Source organism: Callospermophilus lateralis, chromosome 8 (assembly GCF_048772815.1).
Source record: "Callospermophilus lateralis isolate mCalLat2 chromosome 8, mCalLat2.hap1, whole genome shotgun sequence".
Classification (NCBI taxonomy): Eukaryota; Metazoa; Chordata; class Mammalia; order Rodentia; family Sciuridae; genus Callospermophilus; species Callospermophilus lateralis.
Genome location: NC_135312.1, coordinates 53,709,468 through 53,736,876, shown reverse-complemented (window position 1 = coordinate 53,736,876; position 27,409 = coordinate 53,709,468). Strand labels below are relative to the sequence as shown.

Below are 27,409 nucleotides of genomic sequence, written 5' to 3'. Positions count from 1 at the left end.
GTTAACAGTAAGAACTTGTCAGGAAGGAAGAAAGGAAGAAGGGAGGGAGGAAGGGAGGGAAAGACAGGAGGCAGGATTTAACTGATGACTTACAAAATGAGAGCAAAGGCAGAAAAAATAAAAGGTTCTGAATACTGATCTCAAGTAGTAGCTATAAAACCCATGGAATTGCCCATACCATCCCAACTACTTCTATAAAAGAATGTTTATCGGGCTGGGGATGTGGCTCAAGCGGTAGTACACTCGCCTGAAATGCTTGCGGCCCGGGTTCGATCCTCAGCACCACATACAAACTAAGATGTTGTGTCCGCTGAAAACTAAAAAATAAATATTAAAATTCTCTTAAAAAAAAAAAAAGAATGTTTATCAACTAAGCTTCATTATAAATTTCACTTGTAATCTTCTCAATTGCCTAGAAACAGCGGGATACAGAAGTCATCTTAAAAAAAGGAGCAGGGAAGTCAGGGTTTTCTAAATAATCTGACACGTGGAAGTATAGTAGCATTTAAGAATATAGGAGCCACCAGATACATATAGTTTTATGGAAAAGAAGCTATTTGATGAATGCTTATAAAGATGAATGAGGTCATCAGGAAAATGTGACCCTGAACTGATACTGTTTAAAAACAAAAGCATGTACAATCTTTTGATAAATTTCTATTAAACACAGGTACTTAAGCCTTAAAGGAATAATTATGTAGAAACTTACATTGCCAAAAGCATTATTCCTGACAATGTTACATGGGGAATTAATGACATGCATTTAGTACAGTGGAGGTCAATTAACATAATTATCAAAATGTAGTTAATTTTTACTGTATGTTTATTTCTTTATACACAGTAGATGCTTTATAAATACTTTATTGCAGAATAATAAGGTGGGTTTTAAAAAAATTTTTTTTTAGTTATAGCTGGACACAATACCTTTATTTTATTTATTTATTTTTATGTGGTGCTGAGGATCAAACCCAGGGCCTCACCCTTGCTAGGCAAGTGCTCTACCACTGAGCCACAACCCCAGCCATAATATGGTGTTTTTAAAGCATGCACAGTCCCCATCAGCACTGACTAGGATTTTGACTCCTTGTCTTCTCCACAAATACCACTAGTGATTTTAAAAAATTGTGGCTGCTACCTCAACTTGAAAATCCAAGCACAAATGCCTCTAACATAAATACCTCTCTATAATAATATGCATATTACTCTAAAATACACATTTCCTTTTGAAATATGGGTATCAGAGTAAATGATTCTCTGATATTCCTTAATTATCTAAAATGAAGACAAAATATTAGATAATATCTTAGATTAATGGAAAAGTCCACAAGTCACTATTTTGCAAATTGTTCTCACTGTAATTGTTATCAATTAAAGAAAAAAAACCAAACATTAGTTTCAAGTTCAGGCATATAAGGGTTTTTGAACCCTAGACCAATAGTAAAATAGCATCAATAAATTTTACAATTTCTGTGCTCTATCTAGTTTTCTAGGATATAAAACATTTGAGATTTACTAACTTCTAGGGTTGTGAACATTACAGAAAATAATACCTAATAAATATGAAATGTTAAACATCCTCCATGTATATTCAATTTCCCTTGGAATGTGTTCAGTGTAGGAATACCTATAGTAAAAATAAACACCAATGCAAAGTCAGGTCATGGCCAAACATAGTAACTATTTATTAATTTTCTTATAAACATTCAGTTTCTTCCTTTTAAAAAACCTAGAATTTAAATACTTCCCCATCCCATCACATGTAAGTCTGTATACATTATTTACATCTTTCAAATAAAACATTACAGATTTTCTGACATTCATTATCCCCTATTAAAGTAAAAATGATGAAATAATTAAACTCTGATCAATAACAACTACAATTTGTATAATCTTGGCACAGTTTACAATATGGCGTCCATGCTGCATTTCGTATTTTAAATTATTTTTCCCCTTCCAGCTACTTTAAGAAACTATTTATATCCATGAAAGTAAGATTTTTGTCTCTATACATTCTCTTAAATACTTGCACAATGTGAACACTGCCCTTATACTTCCATTACTTTGCAGTGGCAATATTTTTCTCCCTTTGTCTTCAGAAATGGTATCTATTCAAACTACATGTTCTCATATTTACTGTATTCACTCTCAACCTAGATTTCATGACACTGTTCTTAGTGATAATTTTAAGTAATAAATGTATAGGAAAAATTCAAATAGAACAAAAGCATTCCATAAAATATTACTTCCTCACCACCCTGGTTATGCATGTACAAAAATAACAAATACAATTTAGTGGTTATAAAAAACTATTTTCCCTAAAAATAGTCATTTCTGCAGAACAATTTAAGGAGAAAAGTGTTCCTAAATGAAAATACACTAAATCTGTTTTACAATCTGCACAATTAAGTATTTCAGAAAAAAAAAAAAAGCAAAAACCTGTAAAAACATCCACCTGTAAAATTTAATAATAATAAAAATTAAATATTTTGTTTGATTTTATACAACTAATATCCTTTTCAGTGACATAATTTAAAGAAAGCTGTCAACCAAAACAAATAGAAACCTATATTCTGACAGTAAGCACTAAAGAATCACTAACAATGAAGACCTACAAAGTCAACCTAACTGCTTTGTTTTCTTGTTATGTGTGTATGTATGTCTCAAACAGAAGATGGAGAATAAGAAAACATACAGCTAGAAAAGGCCAGTGATTTCACTATCTGTCTTTGAGAATTATAGTCCAGAGTTTTCTATTATATAACACTATTTGCAAATAGACTTGCATTATGCTTATAAAATTGAGTAACCCTATTTTAATCTATTTTTTCTCTTTTGTCTAAATAAAGTTCAGCTATGAGTGGCAGACATGAAATGCACTGTTATGTTTTCAAAATAAATTTGCTTTTATTAACTTATTAGGAAAGTTTTAAAATTCAAATAATCTGCAGTCAGAATTTTGTTACATGTTCTAATTATACTTGTTCATTAAATCTTGAGATAGCTTTACCTCTAGCTATGTATCATCTCATACACAATTAAGCTGATAGCTGAACAACAGTGATTCCTATGGTAAATCTTAACATCATGGTAAAACTCTTTGTCATTTTAATTATTTTAGAAATGGTCCTTAAAGTGTAGATCTGTGGTTCTAAGAATTGGCATATCCTTTAATATTCTAGGTAAGTTTCAAAATATCATTGTATGCAGTCACATTTCAAAATTACAAATATATTTTTGGCCCCCATCTTTTCAAAACAAGTCAAACTTTAACGTTAAAAATGATATGTGAAATAGTTATAAAATTCTAAATATATTATTTCTGACAAACTTAAAATCTAGCATAATTAATACATAAAACGTTTCAATTTCTTTGCACACAACCTCTAGTCTTTAAAGTCAGACTGTTAACTTAAATGAAAACATGTTTAAAAAAAAAAAAAGAATGGAGGTAAAGAGTCTGTTTCCTTAAACTACTGCTATTTTAAACACTGGATTCATTTTTCCATACTATCCATTTGATCAAAACTATCCTATAATAGTCAAGATGGAATTCAAAAGTTTTCAGGAAAATAAATAAAAAATAAAAAGTAAGTTCTAAAGGAAGCTCTGGGATTTTTTTTAAAAAATAGTATTATATTTAATTAGAAAGTAATTCAACTAAATTTAGAAAATTAAATCTATACATCCAAATGATACTGTCATCAAAATAGTAACATCAGGAAAATAATTCCTTTATTCAATGATGCAGTTAATGGTTAAAACATTCTCTTCTGCAGATTCAGATCCTATGACACATTCTTTTGAATTTCCCTGTTGGCTTAGTTCTCATAGAACAGCCAAGTTGTTACACTTGGTTTGGTGATTAGGACAGATAAATATTAAGCTGCCAAAAAAGATGATGAAATTGATTTTCTTGCATAGTTACAAGCCAGTTCTCCTGGCATCTCTAAAGGAATTCCAAAAACATTACACTTTCGTAGCATAGCTGGAATAAGTAGCGCTCCCAAGGGAACTACTCTGAAGATCAACTCTCACTGGATGTTAAGGTATGACAATCATTTTAAAAGAAAGTTCTACACCATAATATTGTATGGCACATATTCTACTATTTCAGTGGTTATCAAAACCTCTCTCAGAGAGGGTGTAGACAAAGCTGTAAAAGAAATCTATCATTTTTCTATTTTCCTACAAGCAAGGAAAATACCAATGCATAAAATGGAGTCTGGAGATTACATATGTAAAATAACACATCATCTCTATTTCTTGATAAAGAGACTGCAGTGCTTTATCCATCCTGATAGTGGAGGAAATAATTCAGTCTGAAATATATTATACATATCTTCAGTTATTTAATACATTTTATGCTGACCATTTAGAATTTACAAATGACTAACACAGGGAAGGTAGAAAGAGACAGAAATCTAAATCTTTCATTTTAAGGTATACTGACATCCAAAGTCACCAGCTAACTAATACATGCTTACTATTTTAGTATAGTTCAATACCATGGTTTTTATGGAAAATGGAATAATGAAAGCCAGTAGCTAACTAAAAACTGTTTACTCTTTTTGTTATCATCTGTTCACCACCACTACTGCTAACTAAAAACTGTTTACTCTTTTTGTTATCATCTGTTCACCACCACTACTCCATCATTTAAAATAATTCCCAAAATGTGCTTCATATCAACATTTTAACCAAAACATCATGAGTGACAACAATACTATGTTAACTTACTACTTTACATTTTATAGGATGCTTTTATCAAAGGATGAGAAAAACAACTTCTTTGTAGCTCTGTATAAACAGCAAGGGGAAATAATTGTCTTGGCTATTTTTAATTAAATAAAGAAATCTGAAAAGAATATAATAGACTTTTGTAAGCAAGTCTGCTTCAAAATCAAGCTTTGATCCTTATTTTATAAAGGGTGTCTAACTCTCATAGGAATCAACAAGTCAAAGTAACTTTTTAATAGAATCAGTTCTTTCTCACTGGCTTTGGTGTTTCCTTACTTGTAACCATCTAACACCATGTACAATGCCAGGCTTCTCTCTGGGAGAACTTTATACTTCATTATCATATATACACACATACATATCTCCTTGTTTCCCAATAACTTGTTAAGTGAACACTCAGACACAGGTACCTGAGATTCTGGCACAGTGAAAACAAACTTCTATCTACATACTGTGGAAAGGTAAATCCTACTATCAAATATTAGAGTAATATTTTTCCATTTTTACAGTGTACAATTATGTAAGGTTTAAAAGATCTAGAACAACTTTCTATTATTCTCTCCACACATGACTATTGCAACCCATTTGTTATAGGATGATAAAAAGTCAAATGCAATATGGAAAAGTTTTGAGTAAAAGTAATTTGAGTAAAATTTTAATAGATAGGACTCAAAACTCACAACACCCAATTTTATTTCTGAATCAACCCATAGTGATTGATATTGTCTATTTGTACACTGAAATATTTGTTTTAAGGAAGTCAGCTAGCTCTCAGTGCAGTTTATTAATAAGCATCACCAATAAATGTCCAATATATTTACCCCTGCCAAGATCTTCCATTACTTCTACTGTTGGTACTTGGTGAATAACTGCTAGAAATGAAATGCAGAAAAAGGCAGTTCCCTTGTGATCATAATTGTAAGGGCATTAAATTGTATCACTGTTCTTCTTGTTAATAAAACAAATTTATTTCATTTTAGATTTTTGTCCACAAAGCCTTTGTAATCTACACGATTCCAGAGCAGCATTTCTATTCTCTTCTATTTTAGGAAAAAGGTATGTTTCTACCAAGAGAAGGGTATATAGTTCTAACTGAAGGAAGCAGATTTACCAAAATATGTCAAATTAAAACAAAGTCTGAAAGGGTATTTCTCAATCTCAAGAACAAATCTGAAGTGAAGCAAATTAATATTTATTCTAAAAACTATGTTTTTAAACTTACTGGTGGTAATAATTTACTAGAAAGTCATGGCAAATAAAATTTAAAAATAACTATTGAATGATGAGCATTTTTGTTGTTTGATATCACTGTAAAGAAATTATTTTTTTCACAGTGGAAAAACCAGAAGTCAGAATGCTTCAATCTGGGCCTATAATAAGCAAAGGTACTATATCATTTTAAAATGATAGGCAAATACTAGCTCCATTCACTGAATGGAAATGCTACAAAGTGATTAATTTCCCTAAAGTCCTTAAATTCAATGTTTAATGTCTGTACCTAAAATTAATAATTTATTTTTAACTTCTCATGGAAGCTGATTCCTAAAAAAAAAAAAAAACTCTAAGACTCTGTTTAAAAATAATTGATTAAAATCTTCACACCGTTCTATTCAAAGATTTTTAAAACAGGACTTTCTAGAACTTGACTCCCCACTTAATTCCATCCCTAACTCCTCAAGAAATTAACCCCTTTCCCAACCAAACACACTCTTCAATCCCCTCCTCTTTGAAACAGAAGGGGATTCTGTAGACTTATGGCTCATTTGGCAATTGCTAAGAAACCTCACAGTTTAGCATCACCTCTGAAGATGGCAATCCTAATATAACCTGAAGTTTTACACCTACAGTGCAGTTAACATGTAGAAAGAAGTCAAAATGCAATAGGTATTACATTTCAAAATCCTCAAGTTTCAATATCACAGATATCAAGAGATGGAAAATATCTGCTCATAGAACTTTAAGCATTTGTTGAACAGAAATATATTACCATCAATATCAAAAATAATTAAGAATACTAATTTTTATGTTCTACATGCACACCTTTAGAAATTATGTTTCTTCAATGTAGTAAAAGCTGGAGATCACCAACTTAGGTCAACTATGGCTTTTATCATAGATTATTTTACAACTTGCACCAGTAAATGCCCTGGGTAGTAATCCTAATATTATTTTGAGCCCTGCTCAGTCCTATGTCTGTGCTTTGCACCTCAGAAGTGGGCCTGCCAAGGCACTTTAAAAACATGTCTTTTGGGGACTTCAAAATGGGCCACAATTTACACAACACAGAACCCAACCATTAGCAGTTCAGTAAGTAAGCATTTTCTTCTAGCACACAATATTATTAAAAACTCTTCAAGTAACCAAAACCAGGTTAAAAATAATACTGTATGCTGCTAAGACAAAATTCACCCCTTTTCAAATGTAGAGAATGGTTCTTGGTTTCCTCTAGTAGTAGAATATGGTTTCATATATTCGTAATAAAGAAAAGGGAACCCAAACAAGCCCCCCAAACCTAAGATAAAAACAATCCAGAAAAAAACAAAATATAACAAAACCCAAATACACTCCACACAGCTTCAATTGAAGAACAATTTGCACAGCTCTGCATCCTTTTTATCTGTCCTTCGAAGTGAGTTTTTCAATCAGTTCTTGGAGTGGTGCAAGTTCTCTTCTATCAATAAGGTTGAACTCCTATGCAGAAAGAAAGAACAGCAAAAACATATTATTTGCATCCCATTCCAAAGCAGATTATCATGAAATACAGATTTGACTTTTTCCCCTATTCATTATCTGTGTCTTAGACCTGATGTTATGGTTTTCTTAATATTTTATTTTTACTTATTCTAATTATACATGACAGTAGAATGCATTTTGATACATCATACATAAATGTACTGACTTCTCATTTATCTGGTTGTACATGATGTAGAGTTATACATATCATGTAATCTATATATGCACATAGGGCAATAATGTACAATTCATTCTATCATTCTGACTCCCATACCCCCTCTACTCCCTTCACTCCCCCTTTGTCTAGTCCAAAATATTTCTATTCTCCCCCCACCTTATTGTGAATTAGCATCCGCATATCAGAGAAAACATTCAGCTTTTGGTTCTTTTCGATTGGTTTATTTCACCTAGCATAATGTGTTCCAATTCCATCCATTTACCAGCAAATGCTATACTTTCATTCTTCTTTGAGTAATATTCCATTGTGTATACATCCCACAGTTTTTTTATCCATTCATTTGTTGAAGAGGCCTGATGTTATGTTTTGTTTTATTTTTTAAATATTTTTTTAGTTGTTGATGGACCTTTATTTTATTTGCTTATTTATATGTGGTGCTGGCAATCGAATGCAGTGCCTCACACATACGAGGCAAGTGCTCCACCGCTGAGCTACAACTCTAGCCCCTGATGTTGTTTTTACATTAATAATATTTGTATCAATACTATTAGTAGGTCTGATGTTATGTTTTTACATCAATAATATTAGGATAAATTACCCTATCTCATGATATTATTGTGGGGAACTAAATAAATGTAATAAAGGATGTTAACCATTTTATGTAATATCTGGCATAAAGTGACATTCCTTCCTAGTGAAAGGAATAACCTGGGCACCATTTAAAATATATAGTCAAAAAAATTTAGCATATTAGGAAAACTTGAATCTGTAGGCTATCAAAAAATGGTATGTGAGGGGCTGAGGATATAGCTCAGTTGCTTGCCTCCCATGCACAATGCCCTGGGTTCAATCACCAGCACCACCAAAAAAAATTTAAAAAATAAATTAAAAAAATAAATTAAAATTAAATGGTATGTGAATAACATAAGGTGATGTACACAATGATAAATTAAAATCCTGCAAAAGACAAATGAGAACACCTGGATTTAATCAGTGCTACTGCTGTGGGATTTTTTTGTTTTGGTTTTTTTTTTTCCCCTTAAAAGTGCTGGGGATTGAATTCAGGGCTTCCTAAATCTACCACTGAGTTATACTCCTAGCTCCTAATTTGTGCTTTTCTCCTCTAGGCTGGGGATGTTGCTCAGTGGTATACCACATGCTCAAGCATGTACATGGTATAGTTCCACCCTTGTCATTCTGAAAGTCACTCCTATATAGATTTCCCCTGAACAGTTCTACAAACAGGCTAATAAATAAAAGCTGTCTATACTCTAAATCTTTTTCCAGGATGGGGCATTCTCAATTCCTAATTCATTAGCATCCATCAAATGCAAAACACTACAGTTAGAACTTTGGAGACGCATTTGGGGCATTCAATATCAGAATCATCCATGCGATTTTTGAGGTTTAGGAACACAAATGGATACACACTACACAATTTAAATTCTTAAATAAAAATGTTCTATCCTGCTATCTTGACAAATGTACCTCCACAATAACCAGGATAGAAAATTCAGACTTCTTAGGATTTTACACTAGAAATCATGAGCAGAGTCATCCCCAGGTCCCTGGTCCTCAACAAACCTCTATGCTCTTCCTATAACCAGCTCCAACCTGCACTACAAGGTGCCTCACTCATGAGAGTGGACACCTTGGCTGGCATATATGTCTAATGTTCACATACCCTTACAAATAGCTGTCATCTGGCAATGCATTTGGGACCATATGGGGCAAGGAATTCTAGAGTCTCGGGTACCCAAGAACATACCAGAGGGATATAGGTAGGTATGTTCGTGGCCTTGTGGATTTCTCATTTTGTGGGGAAAGCCACAGCTGGGGAAAGCTCAAAACAAGATTCTCTAAATTGTGGGGCCCAAAGACAGACATTCCCCTTGTACTGTGTAACTAATAAGACACTCAGAGTGTCCTAAGATGTTAAGCAAGATTAGATGCAGAAATGTAATATATTGAATCCCTACTACTTGCTAGAATTTAGGAAACTGTACTTTAAGATTACAGAGTAAAGTAAAACTAAACCTTCTGGAGAGAGAAGCATTCTCCTAAACCACAACTTTAGCAATCATGTTCTGTATAAACCAAAAATATAGATTTAGAATTACATTTTCTTTGGGTCCACAGATGGGATACCATGACAAGAGTTTTGGGAAACTACAACCTTTTAATGTGTTTTCACAGGTGAAATTGAAATATAAAATGGAGTCTTCAGTGTGAGGAGCATATATAGAGGAAAATGGACACATTTTTCTTTAAGAGAAATGGGACGTAGAAAGGGCATTTATAAACATGCCACAGATATATAAAAACATCGTAAATTCAAACGTTGGGGGCTGGGGTGTGGGGTGTGGCTCAGTGGTACAGCACTTGCTGAGAAAGCACAAGGCCCTGGGTTCATTCAATCACCATCACTGTTCAAAAAAAAGAATCAAAACTTGGGTTTCTTTTGACCACCACCCTCCTTCTCTCAACCTCTGTAAAAATAAATAATAAAGCTGGTTAGCTCTTCCATTTCCAACTCTTTTCACTTTTGCTTGTTATTGATCTAATTAGAGAATTAGGTAAGGATATTCTTAGTGGGGCACAGTGACACACACCCATAATCCTAGCAACTTGGGAGGAGAAGGATCACAAGTTTTAGGACAGACTTAGCAACTCTGCAAGACCCTCAGCAACTTAGCAAGACACTGTCTCAAAAAAAATAAAAAAATAAAAAGGGCTTTGGATATAGCACCCAAACCAAAAACAAAAATTTTTTTCAATGCTTTTAGACTTATAATTCTAAGTCTAGTTCTTTGAGGACTAAACAAAAAGGGGGTTCAACTAGCAGGTCAGATCAAAGACACTCTCTTTGGCATATTGTTCCCCATACATGGCAGTCCTTAACTTAAAAATTATTAGAATATGGCCATAAAAGAAGGGGAGTAAGGAAGAATATTATATTCAATATATTTCCTAGACAGAGTCTACTAATAAAGATCCAGGGCAAACAAAAGTGGAGGATTAAGGAAATCAAAGGAGTGCCAATATGCTCAAAAGACCAAATTCATCTATAAATTCTGCCCAACTAGTCAAGTTTCTTATTCAGCTCCTCCATATGGCATGGCAATTGAATGTAATATCCAATGTAATATTCATTTTGGAATTACTTGCCATGAACTTGGATACTAATGAAATTCAGAAACAAAAGGCCAGCCTTATTGTCATGAAAAATATAAAGATGCAGATTAGTGAGATAAAGAAAATTCTATTCTGACAGTGTGTATGCAGTATTTATCACAGAACTCTGAAAATAAGTGATTACACTAAGCAGTAAAGGCCTCCTAATCCAACTCACCTGGACAAAAAAAATAAAGTGCTTGAAAGATGTATTAAGATGTGCTTCCTCCTGTAGCTGGATCACAGGATCAAAATGTTGGTGATAAATATGAGCATAAACCCTAAAAAGACGTTTAAGTATAGTCTTTGCCACAGACATAAAATTCTTTGGGAATGGAACACCTAGTAAAGGTGAGAGAACAAAGTAAATGGCAACATAAATGACCAAAACAAGGGTAAAAAGAATTAGCATTTATGAATTAATACTTTACATATCCATTATATTTTTCAAAAGTTCTCATCATATCATAAATAAAAATTAATTCCACAGCATCTATGGAAAAAGAACTAATCTTCATTATAGCCTGTTATGCCTCTAATATACCACCACTTCATCAAAACAAAGCAAACTCCTAAGATGGTAGTCACATTTTTTTATTTTCTTAACATCAAGCCTCAATACATTTTGTGCTGAAAACAAGTAATGTATTTGCCAAATTCAGTTCTATTTAAAGTGCTTACATTTTATACTTTTTTCTATAGAAATTACTTCATTACTACTCCAAGTCCACATTTGGTTCTAAAATTAACTAAATTCTGTTTAATTAGGCTTCTTGTTTTGTGAGTTAAAAAGTATTTTACAGCATTAAACAGATACAAAACAAGAAAAATACAAAATCCCTGGAAAGGAAAGGGAACCACTCCTTTTATACTATTGGTAGAAATGTAAATTGGTACAGCCATTATGGAAAACAGAAGATTCCTAAAGAAATTAAAAATAAAATTATCATATGCCTCAGTAATCTCACTTTTGAGTACATACCCAAAGGAAATAAAATCACTGTATTATAAAGATATCTGCACCCCTATGTTCACTGTAGCATTATTCATAAAAGCCAAGATATGGAAACAACCTAAATGTCTGTCAATGGATGAATGGATAAAGCAACTGTGAGATACACATACCCAAGAACATTATTCAGCCTAAACAAAGAAGGAGATCTTGCCTCTTACATCCACAACATGGATGGACTTGGAGGACATTATGCTAAATGTAAACCACACAAAAAGAAAAATATTTCATGACCTCACATATATTCGGAGTAGGGTAGGGAGGTAAAATAAAAATAAAAAGTGGTAAAATGTTAAAAACTAAAAGTCTAGACTAAGGAATTCTTTATTCCATTCTTGGTAGGATTTTTGCAAATTTTCCTAAATATCTAAAATTAGATAAAGTTTTCAAAATATGGGAGGTAAGAGATAAGATGGAGGCAATCATTCAAAATCATCATGACAATATGTAAATAATGCAGCGTTAAAAAATCGTTTTATTGTAAAAGCTCCAAAATGATTCTCATATTCAAAAAATGTTTACAACACTCTGGAATAGTAACTACTTACATGGTAATCTTGTCTACCACACTCTTATTTCAAAAACTGAAAACAAAATGTAGTCTAAAAGTTGTTCTAACAATATTAGAAGAGTGAACTCTTAACTTTTTTCAGAAAAACAGTTCTAAAACATTTAAAAAGGTAAATATATATGAGCTATGTAGATGTGAACTATTTCCATTTAAAAAGTCTGCCCTTTAAGACAAATATAAAAAAGCAAAAGTCACTCAAATTGACAATAAGCCAACCCTCAAAACTTATTTTCTTCTCACACAGCTTGATTTCAACATCTGTTAAGATTTTGTACATCATAAAGTGAAACTCCCTCTTTGCCACAAATACAATGTTAAACTGGACAGAAACATAAACTCTTCTCCCAAATAAACATAACTACTATAGATATTATTAGCTCCATTTTTTTTCCCTATAATTTAAATCAGATTTTGTTACTATCCTCAATTACTCATCTTCTCATTATTGAAAATTACAGGAAGACTTAAATTACCTCAATGTTCATAACAACCATGGTGTGAAAAGGGTATTCTTAAATGCACAAGATTAGAACTATTTTGGTAGACATAAAACTAATGTGGTTCCTAGAATATGATTAAGCCTTTATCTAGTATTTTCTACTGAAAGGATATTTGATCTTCATAATTCTCAAGAAAATAACACATACCACAATTCCCCAAAGCCCTCACTGATTATAAAAGTTCAATCATATTTTAATCTGGAGTGCCACTAAAATTTAGCAAATAAAACGAACCGATATACATAACCTCTTTCAACTAATATGTATTTGAAGACACTTAAGTTAAAGGGTGAAGAAAATCAATTTACATAGGATATCTTCCTTATGTTATGGCTGGGTTAACAAACTTTTGCGCCTCCTCTTGGGAACTGAATAAACACAGCCCTATAGAACTGTCCAACTGTATAATGTAGGAAGAGTCAGGACAATACCAGAAACATAAAATTAGATAAATTATGATGGATACCGATTTCATAAAATAATTATACCAATTTTTGATGGAAATAATGTCTCATCATCCAACTGGTCCTGGACCCAAGTCATCAGGTAATCAATATACTTTGGTGCAGAGCATTTGATAGGTTTCTTTATGTTTGTTCCATCTGCCCAGTGATACTCATATCTGCAATGGAAAGATAAAAACACATACATAAAGCACATATTTTCATATTTTTATATCTGTGTATATTATTAATTTATGCAAAAGCATGTATTAAGCAGTGTTTCTCCAAATAAAGTGCATTTTTCAATTGCCTGTGGACTATTCTGTATTTATCACAGTTCAAACTAAGCAGAGCACATAAAACTCACTCTTTGTTTACAAACTTTTTGAAACATGTATGAATTTTCTTACACAGGTTTCCTTCACACAAAGTAGAATTCTACATTACAGTAGAAAAACTGTATCATATTAATTTCAAGTAATGAAATAGAAGAAGCCATCAAAAGCCTACCAACTAAGAAAAGCTCAGGACTAGACGGGTTCTCAGCAAGTTCTACAAGACCTTCAAAGAAGAATTAACACCAAATTATTCCATGAAACAGGAAAGGAGGGAACCCTTCCAAACTCATTCTGTGAGGCTAGTATCACCCAGATACCAAATCTAGACAAAGACACATCACAGAAAGAAAATTTCAGACCAATATCCCTAATGAACATAGATGTCAATATTCTCAATTAAATTCTGGCAAATCGCATACAAAAATATATTAAAAAGATAGTGCACCATGATCAAGTGGGGTTCATGCCAGGGATGCAAGGTTGGTTCAACATACAGAAATCAATAAACGTAATACATCAATCAATAGACTTAAAGACAAGAATAATATGATTATCTCAATAGATGCAGAAAAAAGCATTTGACAAAATACAGCACCCCTTCATGTTCAAAATACTAGAAAAACTAGGGAAGTAGGAACATACCTCAACATTGTGAAAGCTATCTATGCTAAGCCCAAGGCCAACATCATGCTAAATGGAGAAAAACTGAAAGCATTGCCACTAAAAACTGGAACAAGACAGGGATGCCCTCTTACACCACTTCTTTTCAACATAGTGCTGGAAACCCTAGCCAGAGCAATCAGACAGATGAAAGAAATTAAAGGGATACAATAGGAAAAGAACTCAATCTATCACCATTTGCTGATGATATGATTCTATATTTAGAAAATCCAAAAAATTCCACCAGAAAATGTCTAAAACTAACAAATGAATTCTGCTAGTAGCAGGATATAAAATCAATACCCATAAATCAAATGCATTTCTATACATAAATGATAAATTCACTGCAAGAAAAATTAGGAAATTAGCCTTAAAAAAAAAAAAAAAAAACACTTGGGAACCAGCCTAACAAAAGAAGTGAAAAGACCTCTACAATGAAAGCTATAGAATACTAAAGAAAGAATTCAGGAAGATCTTAGAGATGGAAAGATCTCCCATGCTCTTGGATAAACAGAATTATTATTGTCAAAATGGCCATTCTACCAAAACTGATTTAATATAATTCCTATTAAAATCCCAATGACATTCTTCACAGAACTAGAACAAGCAATCATGAAATTCATTTGGAAAATTAAGAGACCTAGAGCTGGGCATGGTGGTACACGCCTATAATCCCAGTGGCTCAGGAAGCTGAGACAGGAGAATCGCGAGTTCAAAGCCAGACTCAGCAAAATCAAGGTGCTTAGCAACTCAGTGAGACCCTGTCTCTAAATAAAATACAAAATAGGGCTGGTATGTGGCTCAGTGGTTGAGTGCCCCTGAGTTCAATCCCTGGTACAAAAAAAAAAAAAAAAATTAAGAGACTCAGAATAGCCAAAGCAATCCTTAGCAAGAAGAGTAAAACAGTATTAGATCTTAAACTATACTACAGAGTAAGAGTAACAAAAACAGTATGATATTGCAATGAAATAGACATGTAGACTAATGGTACAAAATAGAGAACAGAGACAAACCCACATAAATCCGGTTATCTCATACTAGACAAAGGCACCAAAAACATACATTGGAGAACAGATAGCCTATTCAACAATTGGTGCTGGGAAAACTAGAAATCCATAGGTAGCAAAATGAAATTAAACCTCTTTCTCACTCTGCACAAAAATCAATTCAAAGTGGATCAAACTGGTGCAAACCACTCTGGAAAGCAGTATGCAGATTCCTCAGAAAATTTGAAATGGAACCACCATTTAACCCAGCTGCCCACTCCTTGATTTACACACAAAGGACTTAAAATCAGCATACCACAGTGACACAGCCACATCAATGTTTATAGCAGCTCAATTCACAATAGCTAAACCATGGAACCAACCTAGATGGCCCTCAACAGGTAAATGTATAAAGAAAATATGGTACATATACACAATGGAATATTAGCCTTAAATAAGAATGAAATTATAGTATTTGCAGGTAAATGGATGGAACTAGTGGATATCATGCTAAGTGAAATAAGCCAATCCCTAAAAAACCAATGGCCAAATATTTTATCTGACCAGTGGATGCTGATCCATAGTTGGGAGGTGGCATAGGGAAGAATGAAGGAATTTTGGATTGTGCAGAGGGAAGTAGGGGAGTGGGTAGGGGAGGAGCTGTGGGGATTGGAAAGATAGTGAAATAAGAAGACATTATTACCCTATATACATGATATGATTACACTACTGGTATGACTGCACCACATACACCAAGAGGAATGAGAAGTTGTGCTCCATTTGTATACAATGTGTCAAAATGCATTCTACTGTCATGTATAAATAATTAGAAAAAATAAATAAATTTCTACTGTTTTAAAAAAAACCGTATCATAACTCAGTGTTATGATGGTCATCTTTGAATTTTATGGTTTTCTTCCTTAAAAAACATTTCTCCAGTGCAGTATAATTCTTTTTAACTTGACACTTTAAATTTTGGGTTAAAGATAATAGAACTCCAAAGTAAGATTAAGAATAAAAAAAAATGACTTGATATCTGAGTACATTTGGCTGAAAAGTTAAATATGGCTTTAAAGAAAACTGGCAACTCAAAGAAAGACGTTCACAGGTTTTGGGTATTATCAGAAACTTATATTCTGATTTAACAACTAATGTGCACCTATTATGTGAAAAGACACAAAATTAAGAACAAGAGTTACTAAAAAGATTCTTTTCCTACTTCCAAGGAGAATAGTTTACTAGAAAGACAGACCTGCAAATGAACAAGTAAAAACAATATGGTGTGAACCCTAACACTGTGCATGTGTGTGTGTGTGTGTGTGTGTGTTTCTTTTACAGACACACACACAACCTGAATTTTAGCATAAGAAATAATCATACAGTCAACACTACAAATATAAATCTCTCTAAACTGAACTAGCATTTAGATTTTTAGCTTCCAAAGTTACCTCTATTGCTTCAATCTTCAAAGCAACACTGTGCTTTCTAACCTTGTTCCCAGAGTTTGAACTGACTGATACATCAGAGAGTCTAGCAAAAAAGAAAGAGAAAAAAGGCAGAATACTACAGAGTATTCTAAATGATAAAAATTATGTTGAGATGGAATAAATTAGAATACTTTCTATCTAATCACAACTACTTGTTACTGAACAATAATCCAAAACAAGATGTGTCTGAATACACACTTTTTGGCAGGATCTATTGCCAACAATTAGACGACAAGAATGACTGTCAAGGGCTGGGGTTGTGGCTCAGTGGTAGAGCACTTGCCTAGCATATGTGAGGCATGGGTTTGATCCTCAATACCATAAATAAATAAATAGATAGATAGATAGATAGATAGATAGATAGATAGATAAATAAATAAATAAGCAAGCAAGCAAGCAAACAAGCAAATAAACAGAACAAAGGTTTTAAAAAAAAAAAATGGGGCTGGGGATGTGGCTCAAGTGGTAGCGCGCTCGCCTGGCATGCGTGCGGCCCGGGTTCGATTCTCAGCACCACGTACAAACAAAGATGTTGTGTCCGCCGATAACTAAAAAATAAATATCAAAAAATTCTCTCTCTCTCTCTCTCTCTCCTCTCTCACTCTCTCTTTAAAAAAAAAAAAAAAAATGACTATCAAGTCCATTTGGAAGGTCTCCAAGGAGAGAGTTCCCAACAGTTCTTGGGACCTTGTTGCAATGATTAATCAGTTTCACAGTTAAGGGAATCTTGCTATTATAAAATTAAAGGGCTTAGTGTGATTTAAGCTTATTTCTTCTTCTTTGATCCTCTTAGGAGACAGATGATAAATGGTAGAACTTTAAGCCATCCTTATTCTTCACTTAGAGAAGGGGACTTTATCCATGTTTTCTCCTTTAAGATAGCATACATCTTTATTGTTCCTTTACAACATGTCTTTCTTTTTTATCTTTTTAAAAGTTTTCAGGTATTTTGTGTTCACTTTTAAATATAAAAATCAAAAGAACACAGTTAATCAAAAAATCATACTAAATATTTTAAATTTAAAAAAATAATTAAAACTTTCAATATCATAAGGCTTTCTGAAAAATAAGACAACTCTATGTTGCTCACACCTATCGTTTACAACTATGATTCCTTGATCTTCTCTTTTTCTTTTGTTATGTTTATATTTAAGATGACTTCCTTTATTTTGTAGCTATCTTACCCCATCTATTGTTTTTATTCCATCTTTGACAATCTTTTAAATTTTTGTTATGACTATTCAAACCTGTAAACTATACCGTTTCTTTTTAAATAATAATAATAAACAGAAACTGAGAACCAAGTCCTATGAGGCATTGTTTAATACTACTTTGGAAAAGGCCAGTGCCAAGTACAGATTGAGCATACCTAATCCAAAATCTTTAAAGCTACAAAATTCGAAATCTTTTGAGTGCAGATAAGATGCCAAAAGAGAAAAGTTCCACATTTGACCTCATGATAAGCTGCAGTTAAAATGTAGATGTGCTAAAAATATTGCCTAAAATTACCTTCAGGTTATGTATATAAGGAGTATGTAAAACAAATAAATTCCATGTCTAAACTTGAGTTCTATCCCTGAAATATTTCTATGTGTATGCAAATATTCCAAAATCAAAGACAATCCCAAAGTCCTCTGGTTTCAAGTCTTTCAGGTAAGGGATACTTAACCTATATTAACAACTGCCTCTTCTTGGTATAGTCTTGCCTCTGCCAATAAAGAATCTTGACAACAACTAGGTCTTCTTAGCATTATCACTAGCGAAAAGTCCAGTCTCCAAAAAAAAAAAAAAAGAAAGAGAAAGGAAGAGAGAGAGGAAGGCAGACAGGCTTGAAGGAAGGCAGGCAGTAACACACATACACACACACACACACACACACACACACAAGCAGAAACAAACACAGCTCTCAAATAAAGGAACATGGTGTTTTCAATGCATAGCTAACTACATAACAACACAATTAAAAATATCTGTTTTCACAAGTAAAACTTAAAACATCCTAAGTAAACACCAATAATATTAACCAGAATTAAGATGTACTAAAAGGGATTTCATTTTTTTTTAAACCTTTTTTATTTTTTTAGGTGTAGATGGATACAACACAATACTTTATTTAATGCTGAGGATCAAATCCAGGCCCCACCCATGCTAGGCAAGCGCTCTACTGCCGAGCCACAATCCCAACCCCAAGGGATTTCATTTTTAAACGACATTTTCCTTTAAGAAAACCTCCCAAAATAACAAGTAACAGAAATTCATTTTGTCTTTGATGAAACTAGGAAACACCTGTATCTCTGAATCACAGTATTTAAAAACAAAGAACTACATAATTCACATAAATTCAAATATGGTGAAGGAAGACCAAGAGAGACACCTGCAACAACAAAGTCCACAAACCACAATTCTCCAAAGTCAACAGTCCTGAGGGCTGAAAACCACAGAACAAAACTCTATAGGAAGAGGTCTATAGGAAGCAGGGGATTGTAAGGCACTGAATTTTTAATAACTGCAGCTACTTATCTCTGTGGGCTAGAAAGAAGTAATAGTTCAGCTTTGTGCCCTTTCCAGTGTCCTCTTCCTTTCTCTTTACTAAGAATTTAGCTTATTTTTAACCTCCTTATATGTTAGCACAATTCCTTTCCTGAGCTCTTATATCTCTGTTCTGAGCTCTTCAGTCATCTGACTATATTTTTTACATTCATGACAATGTATGGGGCAATATTCTTGTTATGAATATTGTGGTATGAAGTAAAACATATAATATATGAAGGGCCTTACATATAGGTATCACTAAATAGTAGCTGCCATTGTTGTTATTAGCACTGTTTCATTCTCCAGCACCACATTAAAAAAAAAAAAAAAAAAAAACTAAATAAACAAAATAAAGGTATTGGGTCCATCTACAACTAAAAATATTTTTAAAAAAGAACAAAGCTAAGCTGGGAGCTGTGGTGTACTCCTGTAATTCCAGCAGCCCTGGAGGATGAGGCAAGAGGATTATGAGTTCAAAGCAAACCACAGCAACTTAGTGAGGCCCTAAAAAAACTCAGCAAGACCCTGAATAAATTCTTCTTCTTCTTCTTCTTCTTTTTTTTTAAATTTATACAGCAAGTCCCTAAATAAATACAATACAGGGAGGATCATAAAGCTCAAGCTATGGAATCTGGCTTGATAAAACAGTCATTAGCAAACCACTGAAGGAGTTGCTAAGTAGACAAAATATATAATCAGAAGCTTTGTTCTTATCTAAAAACTATAAATAAAATGAGAACTAATCATTAACCATGTCTTACTTTGGTCCAGCTGACATCACCGGACAACTCTCCTCTGTACAGAAGTCTGTAATGGTTCCGTAAAGCATGTTGATCTGATTGAAGAAATCCACAGCTGAAAAGTATATAGCAATTATAAGTAAAATATAATGGCTACAATTAAATTTTTATTTTATTTAAGCATAATCTTAACTTTATCTGTGCTCTTTTCCCCACAAAGAACAACTAACACAAAGCACACCCAGAAGCTCCAATATCTGGCTATGCTGAAATCAGGAGCCTGTGTTCATCAAGTGATTCCATTTAATAGAGCAAAAGTGCCAACAGAGTGGGGAAAATTCTTTGCAACACATACAAACAACAAAAATCTTTTATCTAGAATACACAAAGAACTCCTATAGATGAGTAAGATAAAGAAAACAGGGCTGGGGGTGTGACTTTAGTGATAGAGCACTTGTCTGGCATGTGTGAGGCTTTGGGTTCAATCCCAAACACAGAAAATAAAGAAGGAAGAAAGGAGGAAGGAAAGGGAAGGGAGGGAGGGAGGGAGGACAGACACACTAGAAAATGTGAAATAGCCTAAACTGTCACTTCACAAAAGAAATTTCTTGTAAGTCAAATACCCTATGAAAATATGTTGGCAAAAAACATGAAAACTGCAAATTTAAATGATAGTGGAATGTTATTCAGCAGATTCTCAAAATGTTAAAATGTATTTTAAAAAGCAAAGAACCAAGACCATTCACACATTCCTAAAGAATCAGAAGGTGTAGATCAAGACTTATAAAACACAATGAATAGTGTGACCTTATTAAAATGAGGAAACAGAATAGAAAAATCAGAAACAAATGCAAGCACAGATGAAATGCTTGATTTACAACAAAGCCATCACGGTAGAACAGTAGGCAAAGACAATCTTTTCATAAATATCTGAGTCAATTATTTATCGCTATGGAAAAAAATTTAAATTAAAACTTCATTCTTCATTCACAACATACCCAAAAAGTAGTTCGAAGTGAATTATATTTCTCAATGTGAAAGATGAGACAATGAAATTTAAAAGAGTAAAAAGAGGGGGCTGGGGCTAAAGCTCAGTGGTAGAGTACTTGCCTACCACGTGTGAGGCACCAGGTTTGATCCTTAGCACCACATAAAAATAAATAAAATAAAGACATACTGTCCATCTACAACTACAAAAAAAAAAAAAAAGAGAAAAAAAGGAGGATGAAAACATATGTCCACGATCTTTGGTCTGTACTTTTTTATCTTTTGTAGTACGGGCAACTGAAGCCAGGTGTATTCTTCTGCTAAGCTACATCCTCAGCCTTTTTTATTTATTAGGATCTCTGCTAAGTTGTTGAGGCTGACCTTAAACTTTCAACTGTCCCATCTCAGCACCATAAGATGCTGGGCCTAGATGTGTACAACCACACCCAGCTATGACATGGATATATGGAAGAGCAACAAGCTAATCACAAAGGAATAGTTTTTATATTCATAGTTTTCATAACTTAAGCAGACTGAATCCTAGGTTTTTCACTTTTTTGATGCTATTGATAATTTTTATATTCACCTCAAACACCTTATTAAATTCACCTATTAGTAAGAATAACCATGGTATAGTATTAACAATCATGTTTTTTAAAAATTTTCAACATATACATCCACAATGGCTATTAATGAAAAAAGTCTTTCTTCCTTTTCAGTCATTACTATTACTATTTTACTATTTTATTCTTTTTCCTGGCTGAGTCTGTTAAGTGGTTATGTTGGACAGCCTTGACCCTTTTCTAACCTGAGGAAAAATTTCAACATTTCACTATTACGATGTTATTTGCAACTCTTTTTGCACAGATAGGCTTTATCAAAAGTAAATTCTCAGCAGGGCACAGTGGTACATGCCTGTAATCCCAGCTACTCTGGAGGCAGAGGGAAGAGGATAAAAATGTTAAGGCCAGCCCTCACAACTCAGTGAGACCCTGTTCAAACTAAAAATTTTTTAACAAGAGTTGGGAAACTGGATGGGGCTATAGCTCAGTGGTAAAGTGCTTGCCTCGCGTGTTTGAGGCACTGAGTTCGATCCTCAGCAACACATAAAAATAAATAAAGATATTGTGTGTCCATCTACAATGAAAAAATAGGGTTGGGAATGTAGCTTAGCAATTACCTTTCTTGTACTAGGCTAGAGCACTTGTCTGGCATGGGAGAGAATCTGGGTTCAATTCCCAGGACCAACAAAAAGAAAAGGTAAGCTTTCATCTATTACTTCCTTGATACATTTTTTTTAATTATACATTCACATATAAATATGTCACAATGAATACCACTATTATGTATAATTATAATGTACCAATTTAAATTCTTTTTTTAAAGATAAATAATAAATTGATTCTGGATTTTGTGAAATACTTTTTAAACACGTATTGACATGATCATGTTTTCTTCCTCCTTGATTTTAGTTAATGTGATGAATTACAATGACTGGTTTTCAAATGTTAAACCAAACTCTATAATTCTACATAAACTTAACTTTGTCACAATATATTATACTTATTAAATATTATTACACTGAATTTGCTAATATTTCATTAGAAGTTTTACAATTAAGGTTATTTCCTAAGTTAAATGACCTAGTTTCCTTTCTTTTACTGTCCTGGTAAAAGCTTATAAAATTAACATTGTTTCCATTCTCTATGAGAGCCAAAGGCTTGTTATTCTTTCCTTAAATGTTTAATGGAAATCTCTACTTTGAGAAGGCTTTCAATTAGATTACCATTTAAAAAAAATACAAAATTATTCAGATTTTAATCCTACTATTAACTTTAAGTTGAATTTTTACAGAAATATTTCCATTTCAATTAAATTATTTATATTTATGGCCCCTTATTCACAATATTCTTTTATTAATTTTAGGCTATGAAAGATCTTTAGTGATAGCCAACTTCAGTAATGAAAAAGTGACTATTTGTTGCTCTCAATTTTCTTGATGATAAGTCTTACCAAGAATTATAAATTTCATTAGACTTTAAAAAAATTTTTTTAGTTGTTGTTGGACACAATACCTTTATTTTATTTATTTATTTTTATGTGGTGCTGAGGATCAAACCCAGGGCCTCCCATGAGCTAGGTGAATGCTCTACCACTGAGCCACAACCCCAGCCCCTCATTAGACTTTTGGAAGACTCAATACATGTTTTTTTGCTTTGTTCATTTTCTTCATTGTATGGTTTCTATTTTATTAATTTCTTATCTTTACTAATAATTTACTACCTTTGAATTTAATTTGCTGTTGTTTTTCTAACCTCTGATGCTTAATTCATTAAATTTAAATGCTTTCTTTTCCTAATATGTGTATGTAAGGCTCTAAATTTCTCTCTCACATAGCTTCAGCTATTATCCATAAGGTTCCATCTAAAATATATATATATTTTTTTTTTTGAAAGAGTGAGAGAGAGTGAGAAAGAGGGAGAGAGAGAGAGAATTTTTTAATATTTATTTTTTAGTATTTGGCGGACACAACATCTTTGTATGTGGTGGTGAGGATCGAACTCGGGCCGCAGCATGCCAGGCGAGCGCGCTACCGCTTGAGCCACATCCCCAGCCCCTCTAAAATATATTTATAGTTGGACGAGGTGGTGCCCGCCTATAATCCTAACAGCTAAGGAGGCTGAGGAAAGAGATTAGAAATTCAAAACCAGCCTCAGTAAGGCCCTAAGCAACTTAGCGAGATCCTGACTCAAAATAAAAAATTTTTTAAAAAGGGTTGATAATGTGGCTTAGTGGTAAAACACAGCTCTAAGTTCACTTCCTAGTACCAAAAAAGAAGAAATAGCTAAATAAATTAATAAAACCTATCTATTATTATATTTCAGTACAAAAATTTTCTAATTCTTCATTGGTATTTACTCTTTCCAAACATACAGATTTGCCAGTTTTTTATTAGTTTCCAGTGAAATTCCACTGTGATCAAAGAAATGTACTGATTTTTCAAAATGTGCATGAATTATGATCTTAGGTTTAGATCATGTATCCTTCAGGTCAAGTTTGCGAATCTTGTTGCTCAAATTTTTCTAATTCCTTACTGATTTTTTTCTGCGGGGGAAGAGTGCTGTGATTAAACACAGGGGCACTTTACCATTGAGTTATATCCCCAGACTTTTTTGTTTTGAGATAGGGTCTTGCTAAGTTGCTGAAGGTCTTGCTATGTTGTCAAGGCTGTCCTTGAACTTGTGCGATCCTCCAGTCACTGGAATTACAGGAATTGCCCCACTGCACCCAGCTTCTACATTTTCTACATTTCCATCGGTTACTGAAAAAAGAATGCTAAAATTTCTCATTATGAATATGGATTTGTCCACTCCTCCTTTTAATTCAGTCAAATGATTTTAATATTTTTAAATTTTTTTAGTTGTAAATGGACGCAATAAATTTATTTTTATGTGGTGCTGAGGATCAAACTAGTGCATCACATGTGTTAGGCGAGTGCTCCACTACTGAGCCACAACCCCAGCCCCTGAGGTGTTATTAGAGACATATAATTTCAAATTTTATATATTCTTTGTAAAGTGAATCATTTACTATTTTTAAATCTCTCTCTTTTACGTTTTTTGTTTTAAAGTCTACTTTATCTGAAATAATTGTCAGCCATCTTTGTATTAATGTTTCAACCTTTTCGTATATGTATAAAACATGCCTCTTGAAACCAGCAAATTTGTTCTGATTTATAACCTCCTTGACATTATTACTGCCCTTTTTACTTTTTTCCATGTGGGGGATCATACCCAAGGCCTCATATATGTATGCTAGGCAAACACTCTACCACTGTCTTTTTTTTTTTTTTTTTTTTTTTTAAGCATTAGGTGGACACAGTATCTTTGTTTTTATGTGGTGCTGAGGATAGAACCCAGGGCCTCATGCATGCTAGGCGAGCATTCTACCACTGAGCCACAAAACCAGCCCATACCACTGTCTTTTTATTGGAGTTTTTTCTTTATATTTAATATAATTACTAATATTTCAATTTCGAACTACTGTCTTAATATCTGCTATTTTTTTTTACTTATTATTTTCTCTCCTATGCTCTTTATAGAATTTTTTTCCTCTATTAGCTGTGTTAATTATCCATTCATTTACTATTATTTTAATCCTACCCCTACAGCAGAGTATGATCATTGGCCAAATCTAGCATTCTGATTTTGTAAATAATTTTATTGGAATACAGTCACACCCATTCAGTTACATATGTGAATGATAACTTTTTCCCTACAGCATCAGAGCTGAATAGTTGCAAGAGAGTTCCTAGGCAGGCTAAAATATTAACTATTTGAATTTTTACAGAAAGATTGTTAACCCTGGCCCTAGAGCTTAGAGCAAGCATTCTTGGTTTTGACAAAAACTCAAAAAAAAAGTTAAAATTTCTACCTCTTGCCAAACAATGTATAGCCCTACAAGTCCTAAAAAATATGCTGGCCTCTAAGAATACAGTGAGGAATAAAACTGACTCTATTCCTTGTCCTATTAAGTTTACAGTATATAGTAAAGAGATATCACTTGAGTTTTTCATAAAGGAGTATAAATGATGGAAGCAAATAGCTTCCCCTCAGTGTGTCCCTTCTTTGATATGAAGCAATCAATAAAGACTTGCTGCAAATTAACTCAAAGAAAGCATAAAGAATGTTCCAATAACCTACATCTTCTCCAGCCAGACTTCAATAATCTATTGCCTGTACTCCTAGGATAATATATCTTTTCAAATATCTCAGGCAGAAAAAAAGCATTTACTCATATGTTTAATGACAAACACTGAACATGGTGACTTAACCCAGTCTCTGTTCCCTCTTATTTATATAATTCTAAGATCTTTGTCATATTATTAATTATACATGAACAGCATCATGCTTTTTAAACCCAGACTTTCTAGAGCAGCCAAAGGAAAAGGTGACCTTAAAAAAAAAAAAAATCAAACTTAGGGCTGGGGTTGTGGCTCAGTGGTAAAGCACTGAACTCACACACATGAAATACTGGGTTCAATCCTCAGCACCACATAAAAAAGAAATCAAACTTAAATATTGAAGAAAGAAGAGCAGGACTATTACACTAAAATTAACCCTAAGAGTTTCTTTTTCCCCTGCTCTATTCCTCCGTACGCCAAGATCTACTAAATAATAGTAAATTATTACTCTGTAATAATAATTTTTAAATTGTCCTCCACGTGAATAGAGAAGAATCCATGGCTTTTGAAATAAGATAGACAGGTTTGAGTCCAACTCCTATACTTACAGTTGAGTTACTTAATCTCCCTGAACCTCAATTACTTTCCTTCAAAATTGGATGAATCATAGAGTACTAATAAATAGTGTTAGTTTCCTCCCAAACCAAGATTTGGCCTCAAAATTCTGTGACACATAATTTATTTATAATTTATGCACCCTGCTTTTCCCAGAACACTGAACCTTCTTCCTATCTTCTTTAAAAATTATCATTCCCTTTTCTTTCTACTAGCAGAATTTCAAATCAGGCTCTGGTTTCTGGTTCTTAGACTAGCCATTAAATTTGTAAAAATTTCCCATCTCTTACCATTTATCTTCATTTGACAAATGTACTGAAGTCAAAAGGCCATTAACATGTCAATCTTATCAACAATTCCCTTTACTATGCACTCAAAATGTTTACTTAATCACTGCCAATGAGGGGAAATACCTCTTCAGTCTCAAACCCTGATAACCCCATCAAGCATAATTTCAGAGGATTAGTATTAATAAGGAAAATGTTAGAGTCCAATATTTCAATCAAATACTGTATTTACAAAACAGAATTGTGTTCTAAGCAGATGTTCTAATGTATTAGTTCAAAGTAATTTTTATAGAGCTAGAACAGAAGTGTGGAATACCTGTGAAATTTTAAAAGTTTGAATCAAAGTTCTAGACATTTCAATACTATAGATAATTGTGACAACTGAGATAAAGGGACAATATAGACAGAAAATGATTATTTGCTTTTATCCTTAAAAGTGGGAATCTTTTATACAGAAGTTCTATGTATCCATCCTTGCATTTTAAAAATTAGTAAGTGAACTCTCAAATAAATGGTACAAAGGCCCCAATGTACAAAAAAAGAATGTACACATATTGGAAATTTATTCTGAATATCATCTGTGATCACATTATAATAATATAGTTCTTATCCAAATGTTGTTACAATAAGGTTTTAAGACATGCCAATAAAATACCTCTGTTTCCTATATGTTATTAATTAGTGGCAGCATAATATATAAATAACATGGCATTTTAAATTATATTAAGATACCATTAATTATTAT

At 33.0% G+C, this 27,409-nt stretch overlaps 1 protein-coding gene across 3 annotated transcripts in view; it reads right to left on the bottom strand.

Annotated features, from left to right (window-relative positions):
• Window positions 1–1,658: 1,658 nt before the first annotated feature.
• The window catches only part of Mob1b (MOB kinase activator 1B), a 58,016-nt gene continuing 32,265 nt past the window's right edge, over window positions 1,659–27,409 (bottom strand). For 2 of the 3 annotated variants that reach the window (XM_076864368.2, XM_076864370.2), the window contains exons 3-6: window positions 20,113–20,206; window positions 13,394–13,527; window positions 11,001–11,164; window positions 1,659–7,428 (exon numbers count right to left, since the gene is read on the bottom strand). In XM_076864368.2, the coding sequence (XP_076720483.1) occupies window positions 7,351–7,428; window positions 11,001–11,164; window positions 13,394–13,527; window positions 20,113–20,206 (470 nt within the window). In that variant the 3' untranslated portion in view covers window positions 1,659–7,350. The remainder of the gene's footprint in view (window positions 7,429–11,000; window positions 11,165–13,393; window positions 13,528–20,112; window positions 20,207–27,409) is intronic. The other variant, XM_076864369.2, reaches the window with a different exon arrangement.